Raw genomic sequence first — 25841 nt, forward strand, 5'->3', positions numbered from 1 at the left:
GCCAACATCTACGTATTAATGTGGAATTTGCATCGATTTGATATATTCACATGGAAATCTTATAACCAAACAAGTTTGATTTGAACGGTAACAATCTCGAGCTTCTGAGGCCCAGGCAAACAAACAGGTCCCCTTTAAAACACTATTTCAGCTTTCATGATGAGCAACCAGCTCTTCAGAGTTACATTTTCAGACAATATTTTATTTGGGCAGGTCGATTTCCATATTTTTGCCTTCGTATTTGGGCCAACGGTCAGCTCTGGGCTGGAAGTAACTACGAGCATAAATGTGTGTGTTTGTGTGCACTCACACTTTGCGTAGCCTCTGTCTGTAGGCCAGCAGAGAGACGACTGCCACCATCATACCAATGAGGAACATACCAGCACTCAGACCCTCCACCACGCCACCTAGAGGCTCTGACACAGAACACAGGTGAGGTTAGGAAGACCGCGTTAGTCGTGTCAGAATTTTATTTTATGTGCCCTCTAGTGGACGGTGTTGATAAAGCAACTGTCTCTGACGTTTCAGGCATGTTAATGAGTCAGCAAATATTTAAACCTTTAGAAAAAACAAAGTAAGCCGTGCGGTCGTCTCACCTGCGTGCGTCCTGAGCGGCTCAGACAGGTACGTGTCGCTGAAGAGCGGCTGAGGAAACTCCCGGTGGTTCTCATCAATCAGGCGGGTGAAGGCCCGCACACTTAGCCTGCACATGCGCACACACACACACACACACACACACACACACACACACACACACACACACACACACACAGACGGTCATTTGCTGGAGGGATGTGTTTCTTTGCCCAGCGGCACTTCAGCAGCATCAGTTTGTTGTTACCTGTACGATGTTTTGGCTTTCAGCGGCCCGTCACAGAAGCCACCGTAGCTGTCACTCATGTAGAGGGCATCGTCATGGTAATGATCACAGGATCCGCCCAGCCGGTCTCCTCCTGCCCCCAGGTTCACCTCCACCACCTGATCGATCAAACACACAAATATGACAAATACACATGTAGCACAATTTTCATTTAGATGGAGATTATGATGCTTTTTATTAATTTTTAAGACTTAAATTGGTTTACAAAGTTTTGATGTATGATTTTAAAAATTTAATAAAATTAAATGTTTTATTCTAATAATATTTATTAATTGTAATTAATTCATTTGCTATTTTAACTGTCATAAATAATAAACAATGAATAAAAATCTTGAGTTCATTTGTTGGTGCTTAAATAATAAACATCAGCACCTTTGTGACTAAATGCTGCTGTTTTTGTTTGTCAAATAATCCACAAAAAGCAAATTTTGTTTACTTTAACATGTCATTTAAAGCTAGAAATACATTTTAAATAGTTAAGATTAAATCTGATTTGAATCATTCGCTAACGATGAGGGAGGCCAGGTCAGCTATCTGCCTCGGATATGAGTGATACATATGTGAGATCAGGGGAAAGATATCATTATTATCACCAGGCCTGAAGTACCAAAAGGCTGCAGTTCCTCTGCAGTCCAGCAGAGGCGCCACAGTGAGTCAGTCCCCATAGACTCCTATGTTAAAGCTTTACAGCAGAAACAAACATGTTTACAGCATGGAGCAAAAACTGCTTTGGGCTCCATTTTCCTCTTCATAATAACTGCACTGGGGCTGAATATATGAACAATGAACATATTGTCACATTTTGCCACCAACACATTTGCGCTAGCGCACTTTGCAGTACTGTACTTATGCCACAGTTTGTCCCATCAGAAAAATTCAAATGGTTTCTGAAAGCCGAGAAATTGCGCTTCACAGTCAATATGTTGTTATTACAGCAATTTCACTCATGCTGTTGCAGGAAGCCTGCAAATCCACGCACAGTGTAGAGAGCGGTGGAGGTGTGGAAAAACACAGACACGTCAACAAGGATATGCTCTGTGTTAAAGCTTAAAGTTTGCATTATTAGGGGTGTGGCCTCTCTGACTGACAAGGTGGATGGTGACACAGGCGGCTGTAGCTGCTAGCTGTCTGCTGTTTTAGCCTTTTGGAGCATTTTAAATGCAATGATCTGACCAATAATACGGCTGCTGTGCGGTCCTCTCATACACGTGGCTAACAGAAGCCAAAATCTGTGATCTGGCCAAAAATCTGACTTTCAGGCTTCGAAACTAATGGCTATGCCATCTTTCATATACAGTCTCTGGCTGTTACCTGTCCGGCAGAGCTCTCGGTGTCCTGAGGACAGCGGCTGGGGAAGTAGGCGGTCTGATAGGCTCTGACGGATGAGTTGCTGATGTAGTCACGGTATGAGGGTAGTGGGTGGCGCTGCTCTGGCTGCAGCATCTCGTTGGCTGTTAAGAGATACAAAATCAGTTCTACTTCCAGTTTGTCAGCTTGGTTATCGGTCCCCTGATTTAAGCTGACAGTTAAAATGAGAATTTCAACAGGAACTAAATGTAAGTATGATGTAAACATGATGGTGTGCGGTCGCACCATCAGACTCGGCCACGATTACGGTGAAATATCGGACGGCTCCGTTGGCGTCACTGAACCAGGAGCAGTTGAAGCGGAACAAGATGGAGGATGACTTGATCTTCGATGACCGCTTGCTGACCCGCACACTGGGAGGCGGGACTGGAGGGCCTGTGAGGGAACGGGACCGGTTAGACAGACTGTCAATCAAATAAAGAAAGAAACAGAAAAGTGTGGAAAAAACTTGTAGATGTAGTTTTTAGGTATAGAAAAGTATTAATATCAAGAAATGTAAGAAAAAAAATTTTTTTAAAGTTTTGTCAACATTTTAAACGTTATTATCTCGCCCAGCGATAAAAATAGTTCTTTTGAAAAAACTATTTTGGGGAAATATTCCAATATTCCAGGTTCTTAGAATCAATCTTAGAATCAAGAACCAGTTTTTTATTGTCATTACATGTCAAACATATAATGGAGTTCCAGAACACCTTTGTTTATTGTGTGTTTTGTCTCTTTTTTTCCCCAAATTAAACTCACGATAGAAAAATTCTGTAACCAGAGATGTATTCTGCAGGAAAACAGCCTTTTCCTGTTTCCGCTCTTTCATCCTCAGCTTTAAACTTTGTTGGGGATTTTCTGGAGTCATCTGCCGTTTTTCTGTTTCCAGTGCACTTGTGTCAGGATGATTTATAACGCAACACAGGCACGGGGTGGGGTGGGGGTGGGGGGGTTGTACGATGGACATGAACTGAAGGGAACAAAGAGAAGAAAGAAAAAGGTCCTAAAAGAGGAGAGAAGTTTGCAGACTGTTTGGGGTCACAGTGACTTTTTCAAAAAGGGCAAAGAGAAAAATAAAGTGACACTTCAAAGATTAAGAGCCTGTGTGTGTGTGTGTGTGTGTGTGTGTGTGTGTGTGTGTGTGTGTGTGTGTGTGTGTGTGTGTGTGTGTGTGTGTGTGTGTGTGTGTGTGTGTGTTTCCTTTCTTCATTATGAGCACACACTAACAGAAGTTCCCTTTTGTCGTTTGTTTTATTGGAGTCGCTGCAGCAGCTCAAACTTGACCTGGTTAGAGCGAATCAGAGCAGGAAGTTTCACTACTTAGAGGTTTCAGGCCCTTCATGAATCAAAGACAGTGCCGGTGATTTTTCTGATAGTTGTATCTGCAGTGAAACGTGCAACTCAGGGAATACAGTGGAAACATCAACATTACTTTTTCAGTACAAAATGGGTTTGACAGCAGAAAGGGCTCCATAGACAGCCCGAGGATGCTGAGTCAGATCCCGTCTTTAACTAAGTGAGAATTTTCCATGATAGACAACATGTCTGCAGTCGCACACACACATGCACTCTGCCACCTATAACAACATAATAAAGCTGATGGATCAGTCAGATAAGAAATGGGCTTTATATCAAATGACTGGCAATAATCTTGCATCAGTTTTTCACTCATTTCACAAAAGAATTTGATTCAGTTCCAAATTCAATACCCATCAGTTGACCATCTTTTCTCAAAGTCTAGTCTTAGTTCCAGTACAGTTGTTCCAAAACCAGAACGTCAATCATCAAGTCGCCTCGAGGTGCCTCACATTTTTTAGGGTAAAGACCCTACAATACTACAGAGAAAACCCAACAATCAGACAACCCATGAGCAACTATCTGGTGACAGTGTGAAGGAAAAACTCCCTTTTAACAGGAAGTAACCTCCAGTAGAACCAGGCACAGGGAGGGGCAGTCATCTGCTGTGACCGGTACGTGGGAACTATGGACCAAAAGCTCGCCGGAGACTGGAGCAGTTAACAAAAGCTGTGCCAAAGTTGGTGATGCCAGCTGGACGTCTTTCTTGGACTTTCTAATAATAGTCTGTGTACAAGAGCTGCTCTTTATTTTCCTTTTATTATTTACTTCTCACTCCTTTTATTTACCACATTTTTTCAAATGCTCCAGTGTGGCTGCCATCCAAAGAAATCAGCTTATGTAAATATCCAGAGAAAACGAGGTGGTTACCTGTGCAGTCAAACCGAGATGAGTAATCAGCCTGTTCTATATGAGCTACGTTAGTCACGGCAGAGAGTTTGGCTCATGCTAACTGCTAACTGAAGTTCTTCTAATATGACTTGTGATGATCGATTATTGTTGCTTTGGCAACCACAGCAGCAAAGACACCCCTCCGAACATCAGGCACTGAATCCGGCCCCCCTCCCCCACCCCCACCCCCAAACTGTGGTCATTTTTGGCTACAAAAAAACAAAACAAAAAAAAAACAAGACAGCAGCGGACATGAAGCTTAACTCGAGGCTCAACTGAGGTTTTTTCATGGGATTTCATGGAAATATAGCATATTCAGAACTGATCATTAAATCTGAGCGTTGACTCCACTGAAACAGGTAAAGAAAGCTCTGTACACTCAGACTGCACTCAAACTTGGATTTATGAGCCGACTCAGTCCTCAGCTCCCTCTTTGTTTCCCAGGTGAGCAGTCCCATATAAACAGAAGTTTTATTTAAACAGCCAACTCCACTACTTCACCTGAGGGGATATGTGTGTGTGTGTGTGTGTGTGTGTGTGTGTGTGTGTGTGTGTGTGTGTGTGTGTGAGTGTGTGTATACTTGTCTGCCTATTAATGTGAGGACCAGTGAAGGTTTATGTAAAGTGAGGACGCTGTTTCACCAGGTCTGTTTAAAGGGCTAGCTCAGGGCTCAGGTTAGCTGCCTGAGACTACATTGTTTAAATGAAGAGCTTTGCAAACGTGTGTTTAGACTCACGGTCGATCATGGTGATGGTGGTGTGCGTCGCCGGTGGGCTCGTCTGTCCTGCTGATGACACTCTGACTGTCACAGAGTATTTCCTGTATGGCTCCAAGTGGTCCAGTGTCACCGCTGTGACGCCCCCCACCAGCCTCAGTGCCGACATCAGCTCCCCGTCATCATAGCGCCGACACTCGACCTCGTAGGAGTCGAAGTCGGCGTGTGGAGGTGACCAGGAGCAGGAGAGGGAGGAGGAGGAGAGAGGGAAGCAGTGGATGGACTTCAGAGAAGAAGGACCTGGAGGAGTTGGGGAGGAGAAACAAGGAGAGGAGAGAAGTTTGGAAAAAAATGGAGAAGGAGAGACAATGAGAAGTTAGGCAAAAATGAAAGGCAATAAAAAGAAGGTCCAAAGAAATCTCTTTCTCTTACTTTGCTTTTATGTTTGACCTTCATGAGCAAAATAAATTCCTTATGGTGTTTATTTATTCACACCAGTGAACAAAACCGAGAGCGATGAGTCTGCTGCTCTTAAAGTGATCAGACGATAAAACACCTCTTTAAGAGATGATGAATGTGCATAAGAGAGGCCAGAAAGACGAAAGCAAAGGACGACACATTTGTCATTTTGTGGCTGGCAGCAGAAGATGGGAACAAAAAGAGTTCAGGATAAATTTGCACTTTCATATTCACAAGGTGAAAATAAGAGTTTGATCTGTAAAAACACAGCTAATATTACTAAATGTTTAGATTAAAACTCCTGTGAATATTTAACCTCCAAAGGAGGGATTTTGGCTGGTGCAGTACAGGTGCTAGCTGCATTAAATGATGGTTTTTCTCATATTAAGTAATTCTCCTTTTATTGATGTTGCTGATCAACTTTTTACTGATTAGAGGCAATAAAAATGCTTTCCCTTTATCATGACAGCTGCTATGAACTATGTTAAATCTCCTCCCAACTTTAAATCATCCATGAAATGTTAAAAATAATGACAAACCATTAAAGATTATAACACAAACTTCATCTTTTGACATTTAAAGACAAAGCTGGATAGATTTTAATATTCTGCCCTTATGGTTCTCTCTGAGGAGGTAAACATATTAATGGGCTTTAAGTGCAGTCATCCAGGTCTAATGACCCACAGGGACGTTTTGGCCATGTAGAGATCTGGTTTTTAATTTTGTACTTCTCATGTGAGTGAGCTCAGAATAAGATCTTCTCTGCCAGTATCTATATACGTGTTAAATACTTTACCACTTCCTCAACTAGAAATTAAAAAGGAAGCTGTGAAGAGAAACTGGGTCGTATTTATTTAAATACGTGTGACCTGGATATTTTTATTCCTCTTAGTTTCGGTCCCTGCAGCCAAAAACCCTCTGGAAAAACAGAATGTGATTAAAAATGGATTCACCTCAGGAGAGGCAGAGGAGCAGACGAAGGCTGATCGCGGCTCCTTTCACACTCTTTGATCTGCTGCCATCTAGTGGATTCAAAGTATAACTACAGCTGTTCATAAAGTTTCTTTAACACTGTTGAACCCTTTTTTTAACAAAAGACTGTATTTTTTATATAATATTTGCACATTTGACAAAAACATAAGTGGAGGCATAAATAAAGTTTCAGTCTTATGAATCTTAGACAGAAATCAGTGAATGTTTTGTCTGATTGTGGGGTTGCAGTTCTCTTAAGGGTCATATGTGGGTTTGAATGACAGCAGTAACTCCAGGTGAGTCTAGATAGCCTATTAGAGCCACATTTACTTAAAGTGTCAGCTGTAGGTCTGATTGAATTAACCAATTACCAGAAGAGACAAAAAGAAAAAACAACAGGAGATATTAAAGAAAGTAGGCGTGTGAGCTTGATGTAAATAAATCCGATTAAATATGTTGACTGCTTCTGCTCTGGAAAGCTGAACATTTTATTTGGATACATATACATTTCGCATAGTAGTTTTTTTTCTCTCTTTAGGTTTCACCTACTTGTTCTGATACTCCTCTGGATTGGTTGGCTCCTGACTGTAGGCCCGCCCTTGACCCCGCCTCCACTGATGGTCATCAGAGTGAAGTTATATTTTCGCCCTGGAAACATCCCGCCCACGATGTGGCTGGTCAGATGAGTTTGTGTGACTGACAGCTGATCCGGAGGAGTCCACTGCAGGCTGAAGTTACTGTAGTCTCCGTAGGTGGGACCAGACCACGACAGCTCTACCGTGTCATTGGTCGGGCCTTGTTTGACAGACAGGTGGGTGGGCGGTTGGGGAGCTGGAATAAAAAGCAAACAAACAAACTGATTTTTTCATTTAAACTACAATAAAAAATGTGTTTGTCTGTAGTTTAACTTCACTTACAAGTGCGTCCAAATGCAGAGACATTATTGGTCAGGTCTCCACTGTGCGTGATGACCTCAGCGCGGTACAGTCTACCAGGGACCAGGCCAGAGAAGGTGTGACTCGTGTGCTCCACCCCAAGAGTCTGAGCTCCCAGAGTGGTTCCAGAAACGTCGTACAATACCACCTTACATAACATGGAAATGTATTGTAGACTTTTACCAGGATAAATATAAGTAAATGACTAACCAAATTAATAAAAACCTTGATTGTCTGGTTACCTGGTAGCTGCTCAAGCTTCCCTCTCCGTGCTGCCAGCTGACCATCAGTCTGTCCATCTGCCCTGAACTCTCAACCTGAAGAGACGAGACTGGAGAGGGAACTGCAGAGCAGAGAGGGAGGGACAAAAAGGAAAGAGAAATGGTAAAAATACGATTGGAACAAAAGAAGATAAACATCATGGTGGAGAAGAAGAAAAGTGTAAGGAAGAAAAACAAGACAGAAAGTAGAGATAGAAGAGGAGAAACTAGCAGAGAAGAAGAAGAAAATGACCAGAAAGTGGAAAAAATATGTTTAAGATGAGAAAAACTTCAAAGAGTTGAAGATGATGAAATAATGAAGGAAAGAACGGGAATGAATCACATAAACGTTGTGTGATGGTTGTGATGTTTATGTCAATAACCATGATATTACTGACTGACCGGTTCTGGCCAGCACAGACGATTCGCTGCTCATGTCTCTGCTCCAGCTCACCACCTGCAGCTTATACAGGCTTCCTGCTCGCAGGCCGGAGAACACACAGCTGTCCGCAGCTGAGCCCACCTTCTGCAGGTCCACTTGTTCACCTGCGTCCTGAAACACAAGCAGCACACATTGACACGATGTAACAGTTAAGCATGAATATCGTGTGTGAATGTCAATCCCACCTTGTGATGCTCCTTCCTGCTCCCGGGAGAGCCCTGCCTGTGAGTGGCGGTCCCCTCTGTGATGCTGTAAAGGGACAGGTCATAGATGTCGACATGGCCGTCAGATGGACGCCAGGAGAAGGAGAGCGAGGAGGTGTTAGCCGAAATGACCGTTAGATTACTGACTGCAGCCGGACCTGAAGAAGAAAAGATTCATCTGAGGTCAAAATGTGCATCCTAAAGTCCAGGAGCTATTTTAGAGAAGAAAGTTTAATCACAGATTGAATGTAGACCCCAGCAGGCTGTAAACATGTTTATTTCTGCTGTAAAGTTGGACATTTTAACATGGGAGTCTATGGGGACTGACTCACCGGTGGAGCCTCTAGTGGACGTTATTGTGCGACTTTTTATCAGAACAATTTATATGTCACTAATTTTCCTCTTAATAAACAACAATAAATAATGTCTCACGTGTTTGCCCCTCTGCTGTCGTCTCCAGTGACTGTACGCCGCCGCTCAGCGTCACAACCCTCACACGATACCACTTCCCTGACGTCAGACCCTCCAGAAGCTCGCTTCGACTCTCTGCTGCGACTGATTGATTGATCACAATGATGCCGGCCTCATCCAGCAGCTTCAGGCTGTAGCCGTCATACACGCCGACTGGCCGCTCCCAGCTGATGGTGAGGCTATGGGTGGTGTGGTCATTATCAGCCTGCAATGCTGTTACTCTGGCTGGAGCTGTGGGTGGAGGGGAGGAAATTCAGTCTGGATTCATCAAAATGACAAAATTGTAACAATGTGTCAGGTGCCTCACCTGTCCTGCCTGTGGCTGTGTTGCTATTGGTCAGCTTTCCGCTCAGTGATTGGACTGTGATGGTGTAGGCATGACCTGGGATCAGCTCCATAAAGTCCAGTGTGGTGACATGTTTGGGAACGGGACGAGTGTCCACGGCAACTCCGTCCTAAAGACAGGTAACGGTGACAGAAATAATCTGTCATTTATTGCTCCACCACCTACTCATCCCTTCATTATACAGTCTGAACATCAACCTATTCATCAATTGACCCAATACATGCACAAGCTGTTTGTGTTGGTGTGGTAGAGGAAGCACACAAAGTTCTAGCTCTCTTTAGGAGGACTCCAACGTACATGTGATGCACTCGGTTGCAGTGGCGGAAGGAGTTTGATCATAGGTGTAAATTTCAGGGGTGGACGCAGTGGACATAAAGATCAGTGAAAGAACAACACCTCTGTTTTCTTCAACGATGGGTCTTTTTTTAATGTCAGAATATAAATTATGAACCCAACCCATCACTGAATCTTTTGTCCTAAACTTAGGGTATACTCACTCTAGGCATGTTTGCCTCATACCATGTTTCAGCACAATTATCCCCCCCACCCGGCTGGCCTGTGCTTACATTGATCCAACACAGGGCCCACTTCAGTTTGTTTTACTTTCTCAACTCTTTTATGGCTCAATATCTGAGAGCCTCACTATATTATATACCAGTTCACCTTGAACTGTTACCTGGTGCCTGTTTTTTCGGAACATAAATATTCAACAATGTATGTAAACCATGTGAAATGTTTAGAGGTTTCTTTGGTAGTAACTCACCATGGTTGACAGGGACACGATGTACATGTCCAGGTCTCCTTCGCCAGGCATCCAGTTAGCCACAAGTCCACCAAGCGAATCTGTCAGGCCAGGCTGTGGAGTCAGGCGGAGGTTTCCTACAGCTATGGGAACTGAAGAGGAGATCGATTTACTAAACTTGGGCCTCAATGTGTTGAAATGGAGTTGTGACCAGGTACTCTGAATTTCTAACCTGTCCGTCCCTCAATGAACTCAGCCCTCTGATATGATCCACTGAACGTCGACACCACAATCTTATAAAGCCGCCCGGGCGTCAAAGAGGTCAGCCGGTGATGTCGCACCTCGCCACCCAACGTGACCGGAGGGAAAACCCGAGAATCGTTGAAGAGCAGAGTGACCTGGAGGTACAGGAAGTCATGCGATGACTTAAGTTCATCCTTTGGGATCAAGATACTTGATGATAAGTTTGAAAATTTATAGCGTATGATTGGACATTTCGAAAAAATTAGGGCTATTGCAATCATCAAGAATCTTGAAATTAGCCTTACTGAGGTTAAGGCTTGGAAACAAAAGACATACCCCCTACTGTATCCTTACAATTGTTAAATTGTTTCAGTGGGAAAATACATTCAGAATACCTAATTTAATATTTACAAAATACATAATACTGAAATACTATGTTTTTTATAATTACAGTAATTTATTATAACCATATTAACCATCTTGAGCATGCTTAAAGTTCCTACCTATGCTATCATTTGATCATATTCTAATATTTTGAATTCAAGGGACCATTTATGTCTTATTAATGTACATGATGCTGGCATGACTGGAGGAACCTCCTGAAAGGTCCTGGGGGAAATTTTCTCATTTCTTCCCAAACCTATGTTAAAGTTTTCCTCAACCATAAACTGTCTAGTGATCCAGAGCTGAAATATTTAAATCACTAAATTAGTCATTTGATGGAAAATTGTAATTTTCATAACTGATTAATCATTTGAATAACTTTTAGGTTACCACCCACCCACCCCCCTCACCCAAGTGCAGATTCTCAAATATTAACATTCATTGATTTTTCGCCACCTTTTCATGATAATAAAGTCAGCCTTTTGGCCTTTTGATAGCTGCTCACACAAAACAGCATATGTGGTTGATGATATCAAACCAAATGAGAAAAAGTGCTTTCAGACCTGCAAAAGCTTCAGGTGTTTGTCTATGAATTACTTTAGTACTAAAAGTTTTTAAAGCACAGTTTTGTAGATGCACACCTCATAGTAGTCCACGTCTCCAGGGGCGGGGCTCCAGGTGATGTTCAACTCATCTGTTCCTACATTGCTTAATAACAGATTCCGTACAGCTGCAGGAACTGAAAAGACAAAATTTATCCCAATCAGAAGAAAAGGTAGGCACTCAAAAACTATACTGCTCTGTGATGTTACTACGTTGTATCTTTGTTTCTTTATCTCTGACTCACAGGTGCGTCCGTCGGTGGAGACGCTGCTGACATAGTCTCCACTCCAGGTTTCTACAGTGACAGTGTAGAGTCTACCCGGTGTCAGAGATGAGAAAACACACTCGTTGTGTCCGGCTGAGATGCTCTTATTCTGCAGCACGGTGTGGTTGTAACGAATCAGAACCACGTAGTGGTCCAGATCTCCAGCCGCATGCCGCCAGTACACCTGAAAGCACGATATGATATGATAACATATTAATATTTAACAAATTTAAAGAATAGATTTCAGCCAAGTAATCAACTTTATGACTCTGCCAGTCTTAACTTTACTCATATTGGTACATTTAATGAATTAATACTTCACCCAGGCTAATTAATCCTGGTTATGGTGAGTACAGATGCTCTAGTTCAAAGCTGTTATATTGGTTATTCAGGCTTAACACAGATAATACACAAATTTATTTTAGCTGTGACTCCTTTGTTATGTATAAGATTCTAAAAATATCCAAAAATTAAGTTAAAATTTTTATATTTTAACTGAAAATTTTTTTATGTAGAAATCTAAAGTTTATTTGACAGTGAACTAAGCTTTACTATTCACGCTAACTAAATTTTGCAGGTCTTTTTATATCATTTTAGGAAGATTTCTAAGTTTAAGTCATTCCTTTCAGTGCCTTGATTACTGTAACTCACTTTTCTATGTCTGATGTTCTCAGTCTGGGCACCCCTATACAAATCATCTGCCGCTGTCACTGAGTATCACAAAAGAAAACACTTGCTCTGCCATGCACCATGATCCAGAATCATAGATAAAGAAACTCCCAACAATATAGCAATTATTTAAGCAGTCATGGGTAATTTAAACTAGTGAGAACTGTCATTTACTCTACTTTTGTTTCTTATAAAAATAATGACTCTTTTACTTCTTAAATCCTCTAAACAAACCCATAGTTTAGCTGCTCAGGACCTGAGGTTGTTGTACAGGTTCAGAAGTAGATGAACCCAAAATGGTTCAAATACCCTCAAAAGTCTGTTTCTGTGATGTAGATCACATTTCACTAAGCGAGCTTTAAAGTAAGTTATTGATAAAGATAAAACTGCAATAACAACACTATATGTAATTAAATGTTATTCCTGTTTTATAGACACACCTTGAGAAAGTCGTCTCTTGCAGAGTGAACAGCTGTTGGATTTTGCACAGTGGCGGGTTCTGCAAGACAGAAACAAAATGGAACAAAATGCAAGGCAGCCAAGATGTTTCACTTTAATACAAGCAAAAATGGCTGTAAACACATGTGTAAATAGTAAAATAAATATGAACAAAAGACTTTGAGGACAAAGAACTGTATTCTTACGTGTTCGAGCTTGAACAGTGGTGGTGTTCTCCACGTTGCCACTCCTTGTTGTTATGACCACTGAGTAAAGCCGTCCAGCCACCAGTGAACTGAAGGAGCACTCAGGTGGTGAGGAGTGGGACACAACAAATCTGTGGACAAGAACTCCCGTCTTGTCATAAAGGCAGACCAGGTAGCTGTCCACTACTCCTGACACAGGATGCCACGACACTTGCAGCGCATCAGACTTGCCGCCATTTGAAACGGTTATCTCAGAGACTGACTCTGGGGCTGAAAATAAAAGATTACTGTGTTTTGTTTTTGCTGTAGTGTTAAATATTCTTTCTTATAGAGAATAAAAATAAAAACTTTAACAAAATAAAGAAGTGCTGAAATTGTAAGTAAAAAAAATACTAATAGAAAAACAACATGAATCACTTTTATATATCACTTATTTCCTAAAGTTTTCATTAGAAACAAACAATAAAAATGCTGAATAGCAGGTTGGCCAACATTGCAAATATATAGCAATAATGCCATTTACTGACCAATAGAAAGATATCTGAGGGGGTTGTAGATGGAATTTATTTTTGTAAAAGCAGAACAATACACACAGACACATACACAGTATCCTGAAAATAACTGGGACATTCTATGGGAATACAATACAGTAAGTGGTCTGAACAGGAAATGTGTGTTTGCTTATATAAGTATTTATGTGAGGTCCAATATGAGGCTTAGACTTTGTGAGGGCATTTGAAGGCCAAACTTGGTCTTCACGTTTAAACAGGCATTCAGAGGAACACAGTTGGGTCCAGACTTGTTTTGAGGGCTCAGATTAGAATGTGGTTTCAGTGGGACCCACTGGTCCCAAGAAAGTAACATGTCTATCTAATAGTGCCCATAAAGGTAGACAAACAGGCGTGTGTGTGTGTGTGTGTGTGTGTGTGTGTGTGTGTGTGTGTGTGTGTGTGTGTGTGTGTGTGTGTGTGTGTGTGTGTGTGTGTGTGTGTGTGTGTGTGTGTGTGTGCGTGTGTGTCTCAAAGGAAGCCTTTGAGCACTGGGAGTGTCTTTGTGTATGTAGAACATTCCAGACTTTCTTTTTTAGCATTTAGTCATTGTTCTAAAAACCACCTGATGGTATCAGATAACATACTTTTACTTGCTACCTTACTACCTACCTACATCCCATATGACAAGTCGTCAATGTTAAGAAATATGACAATTTTATGCTTTCAGTAAACATAAATAAGTGAATAAGCAATATTTAGATTTTTACAGTGTTTTGTAAACATGCAATTGCAAACAAGTTTTGTTGTTTCTGTTCTTTAACATAATTTGGGCCCATAGAAGAAATCTTATGGTACATTAATCACATCCAGCATTTTTGTGACTGCTAACCAAAAGAAAAACTATCAACACCATTCACACTGTGGGCTCCAGTTCTCTTTAACCAAATTTATATTATTATTATTATTATTCAAGTATTATATAAGCAAAATATAATATATAAACTATTTAAAAATATACTCTGTGTGCAATAAATAAAAACTGGAACCCCACAGTGTGCAAGCTAAAGATTTATATATATGTAGTCTTTGCCTTACAATATAAAGCACCTTGAGGCGACTGTTTGTTGTGATTTGGTGCTATATAAATAAAACTGAATTTGAACTGAACTTGGTGTAAACACAAAAAAGATGCTGAAGGAGGCTCTTAATTCCTCTGACATTTTAAGAAATGTGAATGTATTTGGATAATTTTATAATTTGATCATTTTGATCATTTGATCATTTTAAGGTTTTTAATAATCATACGATGTCACATATGGAAATAAAACACTGTCAATCAAACTTCATTCAAGTTAAAAATAAACAAATAAGTCACGCAAATAATCTGATACTATTATTATAAATATCTTTTTACACCAAAAAGCCCAAACTGTGTTTTAGATTAGCTTAGGGGCTACACAGAATATGTTCTGTACTTTTTAAAATTTCTCTCTCTAATTTTTTTTGTAAGTTAAACAAATTCAGAGATAATGTCTGAATTTCAATATTTAATAATATTAATAAGTTTAATTTTACAAGAGAGCACTGAGTCAAATCAGGACATTTTTCAGTTACTGTAAACTGTTTGTTGACATTTCTGCTCAGACTGTTGTTTGTTTGAGAGGGTCACTGAGTTTTTCCTGTTAACAGAAGCTGACTCTGTTCGACACATGGGAACACACAGGAATATTGTCTCTACACAATACAATCCTGACTGACCGGCAATCAAACAATATTACATAAGCTGTTGTCCATTTGTGTGTTGTGAACATTTCACAGTTTTCTGGCTTCCTGAACAGTAACAGCAGCTGCTATCACTGGCACTTCTTTGTTAACATGAGTTTTTTTCTCATAAACCAGAATTTTAAAAAAATCAGGGTAAATAAATATTGAGTTTTTCAAACAATGTCACACTTATGTGTGCACAAAGAGTTTAAACACAACTGTGACCTTACCATATGCTAAAATTATTTAAATACAAGCTCTGATGAAAAACAACATATTACACTGAAACAATACTTGACTTCACAAAATCTATACTAGAAGCTGAAATTAAGTTCATTTTTTAGTTTTTATTCATTTCTAAAAATAAATTAACAGTGATTACTTGTTTATTTTTTGCTACAAAATAAGTAATTTTTTTCTTATATTAAATTCATTTCTAGATATGTTTTATTTTCAGTTTGTTTTTGTTTTTTTACCTAAATTAAAATTAATGTTTTATATTTCCTATATGTATCTACTATGTCTACTGTTTGGTAAAATAGATAATAATATAATAATAAAATAAATAGATAATAATAATAAAAATAAAAAAAAATAAGGCCTGTGTTATGTATTTTTTCTGTATTTATACTTGAATTTATAATTGTTAGAAAAGAGAGACCTTTTGAATCAATCCACTGACAAAACTTGTTAAATATGTTTTCATATGAGAGACACGAAGCGTTCATAAAATCTCACCTGTGCGTGCCTCCAGACTGATGGGATTAGACTGCAGCTTCCCACTGACAGTGACGGCCTGCAGCTTGTAGGGGGAGCCAGGTGTCAAACCAGTCAGCAGCAGAGAAGAAGAGCTAACTGGAAGGCTGTAGTTCTGAACCACAACACTGTGAAGGAAAATACAGTTTAAATAAGTATATGCAGTGTGAATAAAAGCTAACTTTCTATTCATCCTGTATAATGAGGGAGTTTAAGGGCTGCTGTGGATGCTGCTGGTTAAACCAATACTTCATGACTGTAGCTGCCTCACAAACCGAAGTGTAACAGTGTTAAGACACAGGCTGAAAAATGAGTGATCTCAGACGTGCAACCTGATGTAATACTGTTATTGATTTTACAGGTATTTCAAGTATCCCGTTCACACAGAAGTGACCATCTCAGTTTCCCTAAAGACACACCTATCCTTCAGCAGTGTCAGTGTGTATGAGTCCACATCTCCTGGCGGTTTTTTCCACGAGGCCTGGAGGCTGTCGACTCCTGAGTTACTCAGAGCAATGACCTGCAATTCCATGGGAACTGAAGACAAACAAAAACACACGAAGAACTTGAAATGCTAAAGATGAACATTTTCCCAAAGTGTAAATGCTTCAACATTATTTAAACTATTTAATAAAACGTATCATTCCCTCAGTTTTAAAACTATGGTTTTTATCACTTATTTTAAACTTTTTTTTTTAATTGTTTTATCAGTGCTGTTATTGTGGCATATTATTTTGGCTATTGTGGCATAAAATGAAAGTGTATATATAACATTATTTTATATAACTTTATAACTTAATTAATTAATTAATATTAATTTATAAATGTGATTTAAATTCACATTTATATGTCTTATAGAATTCATATATTGATTCATTGATCACTGTTCAAGCTGTACTTAAAATTCACTTAGCTGAGAAAGCGTTTCATGTTTTAGCATATTAAAATCAGTTGGTGTTCTTTCCTACAGTGCCCCATGGGGACCCACTGTTTTACTGTCCCCAACATGTCCCCACAAAGCGGTACAAAGGCATGCACCTGTTCTCCCCTCCACAGACACAGAGGTGTTCAGTTTCCCACTTCTGGTTGTCACGGTGATAGTGTACTGTCTCCCAGGTGTGAGCACATTGAACGTGCACTCCCTCATGCTAGACTCCACCTTCCTGGTATCCATAGAGATGTTACCTATGAGACAGCAGTAAATATAATGAAGAAAAATAATCTGTTTGCAACTTCTGAGTTAAAAAAAGTCAATTTTACATTATGAAACATAGAAAATAACAGTGCTGATATCGAAAAGTTTACCAACAAACAAACAACAAAGACGGCTTGGGTGTACTATGTTATTACCATGGTAAATGGTGAGAAAGTAACTGTCACGTGACCCGAAAGGGGCATGGTTCCACATAGCGCTGAGTGAGGTCTCGTCAGAGTGCCGAATGTGGAGGTCTGACACCGGAGCAGGAGCTGCAGAGACAAATGGAAAAGCAGGAAACTTTATTGATATTTGTTACCCTGCCACCCCAGTACAGGAGTCCAATTCTGCCCTGACTTTGAAGTGCTGAGATTAGTTGGTACCTGAGAAAGTACCATATACTAATCTACGTGCTTTATGTACTTGTTCTGACCTGTTGATCCCTCACAGCTACTCTCAGCCATCAGTCCTCCACTCTCCACTGTCAGCACAGCTCTGTACACCCTCCCTGGTGTTAGTCCTGTCCCAGGGATGCTGAAGTTCATGGCCTCTGATTGCAGAGAGGTGTTGAATACCGGCTGAGAACCATCAAACAGGAACAGCCTGTAGTTCTCCCAGTGACCAGCCGGAGGTGACCAAGCCAGGAAGAGTCCACCAGAGGAGGAGGGAGACAAGGTGAGGAGGGATGCTGCAGCTGGAGCTGGAGACATAATGATGACAGGATAAGGGAAAGGGGGAAAAAGAGAGAGAGAGAGAGAGCGAGCTTCATTTCATCATCTCACCTGTTCGGACAGTGATTTTTGATTGGTTTTTCAATCTGCCGCTTCTGGATGTCACTGCGAGCTGATAGGCTGAGCCAGGAGTCAGGTGATGGACGGTGACCTTCGTGACGTTCCGATGCAGGGTCGTCTCCCAGAGTCTCCCGGTGCTGGATGAGAGCGTGACAATGAGATCGTCCAGGTCTCCTTTGGGCTGTTGCCATGACAACATCAAGCTGGTGCTGTTGCTGTAGTCGGTGGTGAGGTTGGACACAGCAGAGGGCACTGAAGAGAAAACAGGACCAAATATAATATTTACTTTCCTATTTTGCTTTCCCGCCTTTTTTTAATTTGTTTCCTTGACACTCTGTCCTTCTTTACTTCCTTTTGCTCCTTTAGAGCTTGCTTCCTTCTTGGTTTCCTTTCCTTGTTTCGGTTTTTCCCACTGTCCTTGTTTATTTCTTATTTTCTGTCTCAGTTTCTTTTAGTGTTTTACTTCATTTTATTTTCTCTATTTTCTTTTTTCCCTCTTTCATCTTAGGTTCTTCTTTTTTCCCACTCTGACTACTTCATTTTATTCTTTCCTTCCGTCCTTTTCTTGCTTCAGTTTCTGTTCAATGTTCATTTCCTCCTTTTCTTTCTTTTTGTTAGTTTCTTTGTCTTTTGCCTTTTATGTTTCCTTCTTTTTATCCCTTTGTTCATCCTGCCCACCTACCTTTTGTCTCAGTTTCTTTCCTTCTTATTTTTCCTTTGTTGCTTCTTTCTCTCTTCAGTTTGTTCATCATACTTTCAATCCTTGTTTCCTCCTTCCCTTCATTTCTTCTCTCGTTTTCTTTCCTTCCTTCTATCTTTAGCTCTCCCCTTATTGCTTCCTCTCTTTCCTCTCTCTCTCGCCTCACCTGTCTGAGCCTCGATCGTCCGGCTGTTTTGCAGCTCACCCCCCTCCGTCACCACGGTGACGTTGTACAGTCGACCTGGCGTCAGGCCGGTGAGTGTGTGTCGGGTCGTCGTGCTCTCTAAAGTCTCGTTCTTCAGCAGACCTGCAGATGAGAAGAAGTTAAGAGGTTGAGCCAGAAGCTTCAACCTGCTCGAGATGCTCCGTTACAGGCAGCTTTTTTCTGCCCTTCAGTCTGCTAATGAGGGACAGCCAATCAGGGAAATGATGGTTTAATAGAGAGGGGCCTAAAAAGGGAAGGAGCTGAAACAGGGGTGGTAGGAAGGCTCAGCAAAGTTACTCTAGTCGATTCCAAGATTGAATATATGGAGCTGGAAAGGAGCAGTTCCAGGTGACACTCAGCATGAACAAATGATTGCAGGTTGATTTTTCTCAGTGTTTTTGAGGAGTCGGCTATAATAACCAGTCAGACATACCTGACTGATCTGGGCTCCGAGGCTGCTCCCACAGCTGCAGCCTGAAGCGTTGTGTCCGGCCGTTTCCGGCCTGCCAGGAAAGACTGAGGCTGCTGCAGGTCCTGGATGTGACCTCCAGCCCGACCACCGCCGACGGCTCTGATACAACACAGCACAGAATTTAAATTTCACTTTCACGTAAATTGCACTTAACTTGAATTCATGTGACTTAATTATCCTCCTTAATTACTACACACAAAACATAATTAACTAATTAATAACCAACTTGCCCATTTAGGTTGGCTGCACTCATTTTTCTTGTTTTTTTTTGCCCATTTGTAAGTAAAGCCACTTTATTAAACTTTGTGTTTATTTTTGGAGATGCTGCATCCTGATAATTGTATCTGACCTCAGACTGAAGTGGCTCACAACACAAACACACTTAACCTTGTACAGAGAGAAAGACGGTGTGGAAGAAATTCAGCAGGAGCGGTTTTGTGTGTGTGTGTGTGTGTGTGTGTGTGTGTGTGTGTGTGTGTGTGTGTGTGTGTGTGTGTGTGTGTGTGTGTGTGTGTGTGTGTGTGAGAACAGGACTCCCACGGTGTTCAGACTTTGATGGCAAGGCCACGGATGGAGGCGATGGATCCTTTTCCTGCTGAAACCTCCCTGCAGTCCGACTGACCTTCATGTTCAAAATGCATAATTCACCTTAAAGGAACAGTTCCACCGTGTCAGACACAACATGCGACTCTTCTATGTTCGAGCTAAACAAACCTAAACACATCCTTATGTTACACAACCACCACAGTGAAAAACCAAGGCTGCAACACGGCATGTGTGAGCAGGATGCAGGTCGAGGCCCTTTCAGGGGTCCACAGTCATTTCTTCTTCTTTTTTTAAAGCTTTTTTAAAACGGCAAGCTGTGATTAGTCTGAAGAATTTAGGACCGCTCTTAGTAACTTTTGTGTGCCACCATTTGTCCAACAGAGAAAGAAAGTAGATCTTTACTGCTCCTTCATCAGATAAATCAGTGATGTAACTGTGTCAAGAAATGCCACCTTGCTAATGGTTAAAAGACCCTGAAGGAGCACAGACATCATCATAGCTTTCACTGTGAAATCATAGACTACAAGCATAGGATTTTTCATGTGTGGCACTCATTTATGAAAACTTTCAGAACTCTTTTGTAGCCTGAACCCAAAATTAGACATTTCAGTTTTGCTCTGTTGCCTCCAGCTCTCTGAAATAAGCACAGGAAACCTGCACACCGGCTGTAGCTGAGAGCAGAGAGCGCTGCATGCAAATGCTTGTATTTCTTCAGTTTTTGCTTTCATTATATTATATATATATTTCTAAAAAAATCAAAAATGTACAACACTTCTCTAACTTTGGATGTTTAAGACTAAAACTAAGCAGTGATGTTTGGAAGGTTAGTGAAGTTGGGCTAGATTACATGTAATGATGTTCTAGTCTATCTGGTGGCTAGCTACAGAGCTAAGGCTAATATAAGAACATGAGCAGGAGGAAGAATGAAGGTTAAACTGTTCTCAGTGATGGTTCATGTTGATGGTGAGCAGTCAAACACCATCATATGAGAAGATGCCAAAAATGGACCAAAGTTCAGCCAAGAGGATCCGAGATGATCCACGAGGTTCATCGTATGTTTGAGTGGTTTGGATTACTCACTATGAAACAAGTCCTGATCCTGAGCTTAACGCAGCCTAGTTAACTATTTAAGTTATTTAAGCTTTCTTATACTGACTTTGGGTTTATAACCTTCTTTGCTCTTAGAGTCTTGATAGTGTCACCTGGTTCATATATTGGTTGTCAATCAATTAACCAAGCAATCAAATAAATACATATGGTGGCTTCTGGAAGTCGTGGGGAATGAGGTAAAAATACTTCTCCAGTGCACCAAAGGTCAGTGGATGTAACAGCCAGCGTGCCGCCAAAGATAAGAAACCACAAACAGCACAGCAGAAGTGTTTTGCATTGCTGAGAAGGTTACTGCTGGGACTCAACTGGGTGCAGTAACACCCAGTTTTCCCCAAACTCAACACACACACGCGAGCACAAACACAAACTCGCACACACCCTCACACCCTTTCCCAGTGCTTCCCACAGAACAAAGAAACAATGGAGGCAGGAAATGGCTGAACCCTGAGCTCTGCCCACGATGGAAATACACACTGAGGGTCCAACTTCTGTTCTGGATGCCCGCCAGCGTGGAGACACAACACACACACGCATGCACTTTAACAGCTCTATCACTCTCTCTCAGCAGGGCAGGGGTTCCTGTAGCTAATCACAGAGCTGCAGAGAGGGGAAGCTGCCTGACATTAACTCTGAGACACACAAAGACGTGGAGGTCGAGTCCTGTTAGTTCACTTCAAACACGAGAGGGCAGAGGAGAAACAATACAATGAAACAATAGTGTTAGATTCACTACAGTGAATTTTATTTAATTTATAGTTAATTAAGTCTGTGAACCGGTACAGGTACGGTGTGTTTAGCAGCCTGTCAAATTAAATCAGAATTACTGCCTCATATCTCACATTCTAATAAAACCCTACAAGCAGCAGCAGAAATGTGACATGCTCAACATAAATTACTCTGATGTTGTAATTGTGCACCTACTTGTGATGAATACGGATACTTCCTGCAATAGTATCCATATTTTTGTGAATATTTTACACACATCTGGACTGGATCAGGACTTACTGGTGTGCACGGTGATGTTTGCAGACTCCTCATCTCTCTTTGACCGCACCTGCAGGTGGTAGGTGGTCCCAGGCTCCAGGTGATCCAAAACACAGGTGAAGACCTCTCTCACGCCCTTGTTTCCTTCATCCTCGATTCCTAGCTGATTGGTTCCCAGATGGTCTGCTCTGCTTCCCTCCTCCACCACCTCCCCTTCTCCTTGCCTCCTGCTGCCGATCTCATTTGTCTCCAGCTCCGGCTCTTCTCTTCTTCTACACTCAGTGCCGTCTGTATCCGGAGAGGTCACAGTAAAAGAGCAGTTCTGCCCAGGTGTGCTCACAGTCATTGATATGGAGTCCAAACTGGATGTTGGTTCAGATAAGGAGATGCTACATGGGAATGAAGCTACATGTTCCTCTGCTGGAGCCGTGCTGCTCACATCCTGACAAAGATATGAAGCAAACATTAGTGATGAAACACTGCGAGGACAATTTCTGAAATAAAAGTAGAAGCTGAGGTTTTTTCCAATTGTTCATGGCCAACATGGAAACCAGTTAATACCAAGCAACAACTTCCAGGACTGAGGAAGACAGACAAAAGCTGCAGTTCCTCTAATGTCCACACGAGGCTTCAAAGTTCCCCTGTGTTAAAGCTTTACAGTTGGTGCCCTTGGGTGCATCTTTAATTGAAAAGCCTCTGGGCACTTATTTACTAAAAAAAACTGCTCTTATATCTCAAATAATCAAGTCTTAAAAAAAGTGCTTGGTGATTTTGCGTTTACTTGGCACCAATTTGGACAGATGTGAGTCTCGGCTAAGACATAATTCATGATGCCATAAACAGAGATTTAGAGTTTAAGCTCACTGGCTCATTCGCACCGACTCAAACATCATGAGAACACATTCATTGGAGAGATGTAGGCACACCCATTGTCTGGAGATGATGATGATGATGATGATGATGCTGCAGGAGCGTTTCCAGAAGTTCCTACAGACATGTTGATGCTGGAGAGTTCAGGAATCTACAGTCTCTGTTTTCCATGAGAGAGGAAACAACAAACTTTTATAGTCTGCTTTCAAGTCTACAGGAGGCTCATTCCCAAAATTAAGACGCTGGGCGGTACTTTGATCCCATTGTTCTGATAACTTTCTGAAGTTCTGGCTGTGGAGGAATGCAGCCAAAACGTCAGTAATACTGAGGTCATGAGGCCAAACCATCTTCTCCTTTCTTATATGAAATTTTGATAAGCCAGGAAAAACATTTTTCAGTTTTCCTAAATATTTTGTTTCCAAATATTTTTGTGGTCTGAACCCATACATGGATAATTATGGGCCCAGGGGCTTGGATCAGATATGAAGTGATGTTTTATGTTCAACATTGACATGACTCAGTTAACAATGCCCTTATGTCCTGCGGTCTGAGCTGCTGCTGTTCTCTCAGATGCTACCAGTGACCCCTGCTGTGTACAAGGGTGTTGGTGCCCTGATGCTCCAGCTCAGCAATGCTGCGAGGTAACAGCCAGGTTTACAGACCTGCAGACTTGGTGCTGGGATATCAGAGGGGTGTTGGAAACTGGAGTCCTTTCTGAACCTCGTTTTGAACTTTGTTTTTTTTTCCTACTTGTTTCTGGTTTAACTCACTGGTTTGGTTCAGACACTAAAAACTGCTCGGCTGGATTCAGGAAAGGATCGTGGCTCAGTTAGATAACAGAGACACTGATGTCACCAGTTAGGTTTTGGACTCTGGATTTTTAAGCTTTTAAGCCAGAAGTGACCATACTTGACATATAAGAGGGTGCAAGAAGTTATGAGCTAATGCCAGCTATATTAGCCAGCTGCATCCATAGACTGTATGGGCACATCACACAGACTCAGATACCTGCTAATTAATGCTCAGCAATATCCAAATAAAATCCTAGAATTTCACTCAGCAAAACTGGAGCTCCGCCTTCTTGGACTGTTAGTCCAATGAAGCCACAGCAGCCGTATTATTGGTCAGATCATTGCATTAAAAAAAGGCTCCAACACCACCAACACGGTCCAGAGGTCCAATTCAGGGACTCCAGTTAGCTGAGGTGAAGCCTAGCAGACAGCTAGCAGCTACAGCCGCCTGTGTCACCATCCACCTGTCAGTCAGAGAGGCCACGCCCCTAATTATGCAAACTTTAAGCCTTAATCCAGTTTAAACAGGTGAGTTATGACCCCTTACTCTCACCTCCACTCCTTACAGTTGAAATCAGCTCCAGAGACCAAAACAGGCTGTTAGCACGTTTCATTTCTGTGTAAAGGTGGACATTTTAATCCGTCTCTATTGAGACTGATTTGCTGTTAAACCCTCAAGTGAAGACTGGAGGAACTGCAGCTTTTGACTTCATTTTACAGCCCCAGATGCTGCTGCTTTACTGAAACACACGTTTAACAGCATTAACACGACACACTGAAAGATCAGCTTTAACAGTAACACCAGTCACTAATGCAGTACCTCGTTGTCTCAAGCTCCACCTCCAATGGACACCTTGTGCATGACTGAGTCATGCCAGCAGTGCAGTTTTGAAAAATCAAAAACAATTACTGAGAATGAGAGCGAGACACACAAAGTCGCCCAAAAGGAGCACAAAAAGAGTCAAATCTATTTTGGTCACTGTGAGAAGGTTCAATCCAGAAAACCAGACTAACCAATCAGCAGCTGTTTGCTGCAAAATATAAAGGTGAACAGATTTTTTTTTTTTTAGCCCTTTTGGGCTTTGAGAGCTGCAGAGTTTCTGAAGCATCCGACAAACTGCTGTGGCAGTAAATCAGCGGTGCTATTTAAAGAGCTGCAACTGCATGTTTGTGTTTTTACCATATTTTGGGTTTGACTGTTGCATTGACCTCCTCTGTAGTACGATAATAAACTTGGAGATAGTTGCTTTGGTGCTTTTTGTCCTCAAATTTTGGCCAGCACAAGAGAAATAAAACAATTTGTCACTGATAATGAAGTTCAGGGAGTTCAGAGACAACAATGCCGCAGAGAGGCGACAGTCAGGAAGAGCGGGAAACGAGACCGAGGAAAATGGAACCGTATAAATATGAGTGTGGCTTACTCCTCACAGCAGAGGGAGGGTATAGTTAAATAAACCTTCGAAAGCATATCCAAGCAGCTCAAAGTGTGGAGGAAAGTCCAGACAATGATTAGCACAGATCAGCGGGTAAGCACTAATACCTGGACTCCCCCAAACACTAATGTCAGCTGAACCACGGTTTACTGAGAGCTCAGACTCAAACCCGTCCATCCCACCTGGACGACTGACACATCTGGTCCCAGTCTGGGCTACTTTTGACTAAGTGAAGCACTGACAGATGTTTTGTGGGCCAGATGTAGCCCAGAAGTGACAGCATGGCTCACATGTGGCCCGTTTAAGTTAAACCTCTGGCTGAGTCGAGGCTGCCAAAGACAAATACGGCCCGAAGAAAACTGCACATGTGGACCATTTTTGGGCCAAAGCTTCACTGCTGTCTGTGTAAACCTGCTAAATGTGACACAGATAAATAAATCAATGTGTAAATGTGAAAACGATGGCTGTAGATTAGAAAACAAAGCTTTGTGGCTGCTTTTCAGTATTTCTATACCTGAAAAAAGAAACGTGAAATTGAAGCAATATAATAAGATCAACACTTTTTAAACTTCTGAACATTAATTGCATGTTTATTATTTGGAACTGTAATCTGAAAATGCATTCATCAGAAGCACTTTTTCTTCTTCTCTGCTTTTCTGTAATTGCTGATGCCGCCTCAAACACGGCCGTTATGAAGCGCCTGGTTTGGATGGATGGTTCTAACAAACATGTATCTGCAGAAACAGGCTCGAGCTCCTGATGTGGACGCGTCATCATTCAGACGCAGTCACTGCTGGATTTGAGGGTTTCTTCTTTCAGAAGCTAAAATAAACTAAAAGCTGCAAAAGGAAACGAGTTTGTGTGAAAGATTGTTTTGCAGAGATGCTCCAGCGCATGTTGGT

General features: G+C 41.5%; 1 protein-coding gene across 1 annotated transcript in view; it reads right to left on the bottom strand.

The window, feature by feature from the left end:
* ptprb (protein tyrosine phosphatase receptor type b) overlaps positions 1–25841 on the bottom strand; it is a 38716-nt gene that overhangs the window by 11449 nt on the left and 1426 nt on the right. Inside the window, exons 2-29 of the mRNA XM_030720073.1 lie at positions 21867–22287; positions 19167–19304; positions 18695–18835; positions 17820–18080; positions 17471–17737; positions 17193–17309; positions 16881–17027; positions 16262–16379; positions 15825–15970; positions 12832–13101; positions 12628–12686; positions 11498–11702; positions 11292–11389; positions 10256–10421; positions 10045–10175; positions 9243–9390; positions 8897–9166; positions 8447–8622; positions 8222–8372; positions 7802–7902; positions 7542–7707; positions 7174–7455; positions 5215–5493; positions 2474–2623; positions 2192–2331; positions 842–978; positions 597–703; positions 311–416 (exon numbers count right to left, since the gene is read on the bottom strand). Coding sequence (XP_030575933.1) covers positions 311–416; positions 597–703; positions 842–978; positions 2192–2331; positions 2474–2623; positions 5215–5493; positions 7174–7455; positions 7542–7707; positions 7802–7902; positions 8222–8372; positions 8447–8622; positions 8897–9166; positions 9243–9390; positions 10045–10175; positions 10256–10421; positions 11292–11389; positions 11498–11702; positions 12628–12686; positions 12832–13101; positions 15825–15970; positions 16262–16379; positions 16881–17027; positions 17193–17309; positions 17471–17737; positions 17820–18080; positions 18695–18835; positions 19167–19304; positions 21867–22287 — 4898 coding nt within the window. The remainder of the gene's footprint in view (positions 1–310; positions 417–596; positions 704–841; positions 979–2191; positions 2332–2473; positions 2624–5214; positions 5494–7173; positions 7456–7541; positions 7708–7801; positions 7903–8221; positions 8373–8446; positions 8623–8896; positions 9167–9242; positions 9391–10044; positions 10176–10255; positions 10422–11291; positions 11390–11497; positions 11703–12627; positions 12687–12831; positions 13102–15824; positions 15971–16261; positions 16380–16880; positions 17028–17192; positions 17310–17470; positions 17738–17819; positions 18081–18694; positions 18836–19166; positions 19305–21866; positions 22288–25841) is intronic.

Source organism: Archocentrus centrarchus, chromosome 23, assembly GCF_007364275.1.
Source record: "Archocentrus centrarchus isolate MPI-CPG fArcCen1 chromosome 23, fArcCen1, whole genome shotgun sequence".
In the NCBI taxonomy this organism is placed as follows: domain Eukaryota; kingdom Metazoa; phylum Chordata; class Actinopteri; order Cichliformes; family Cichlidae; genus Archocentrus; species Archocentrus centrarchus.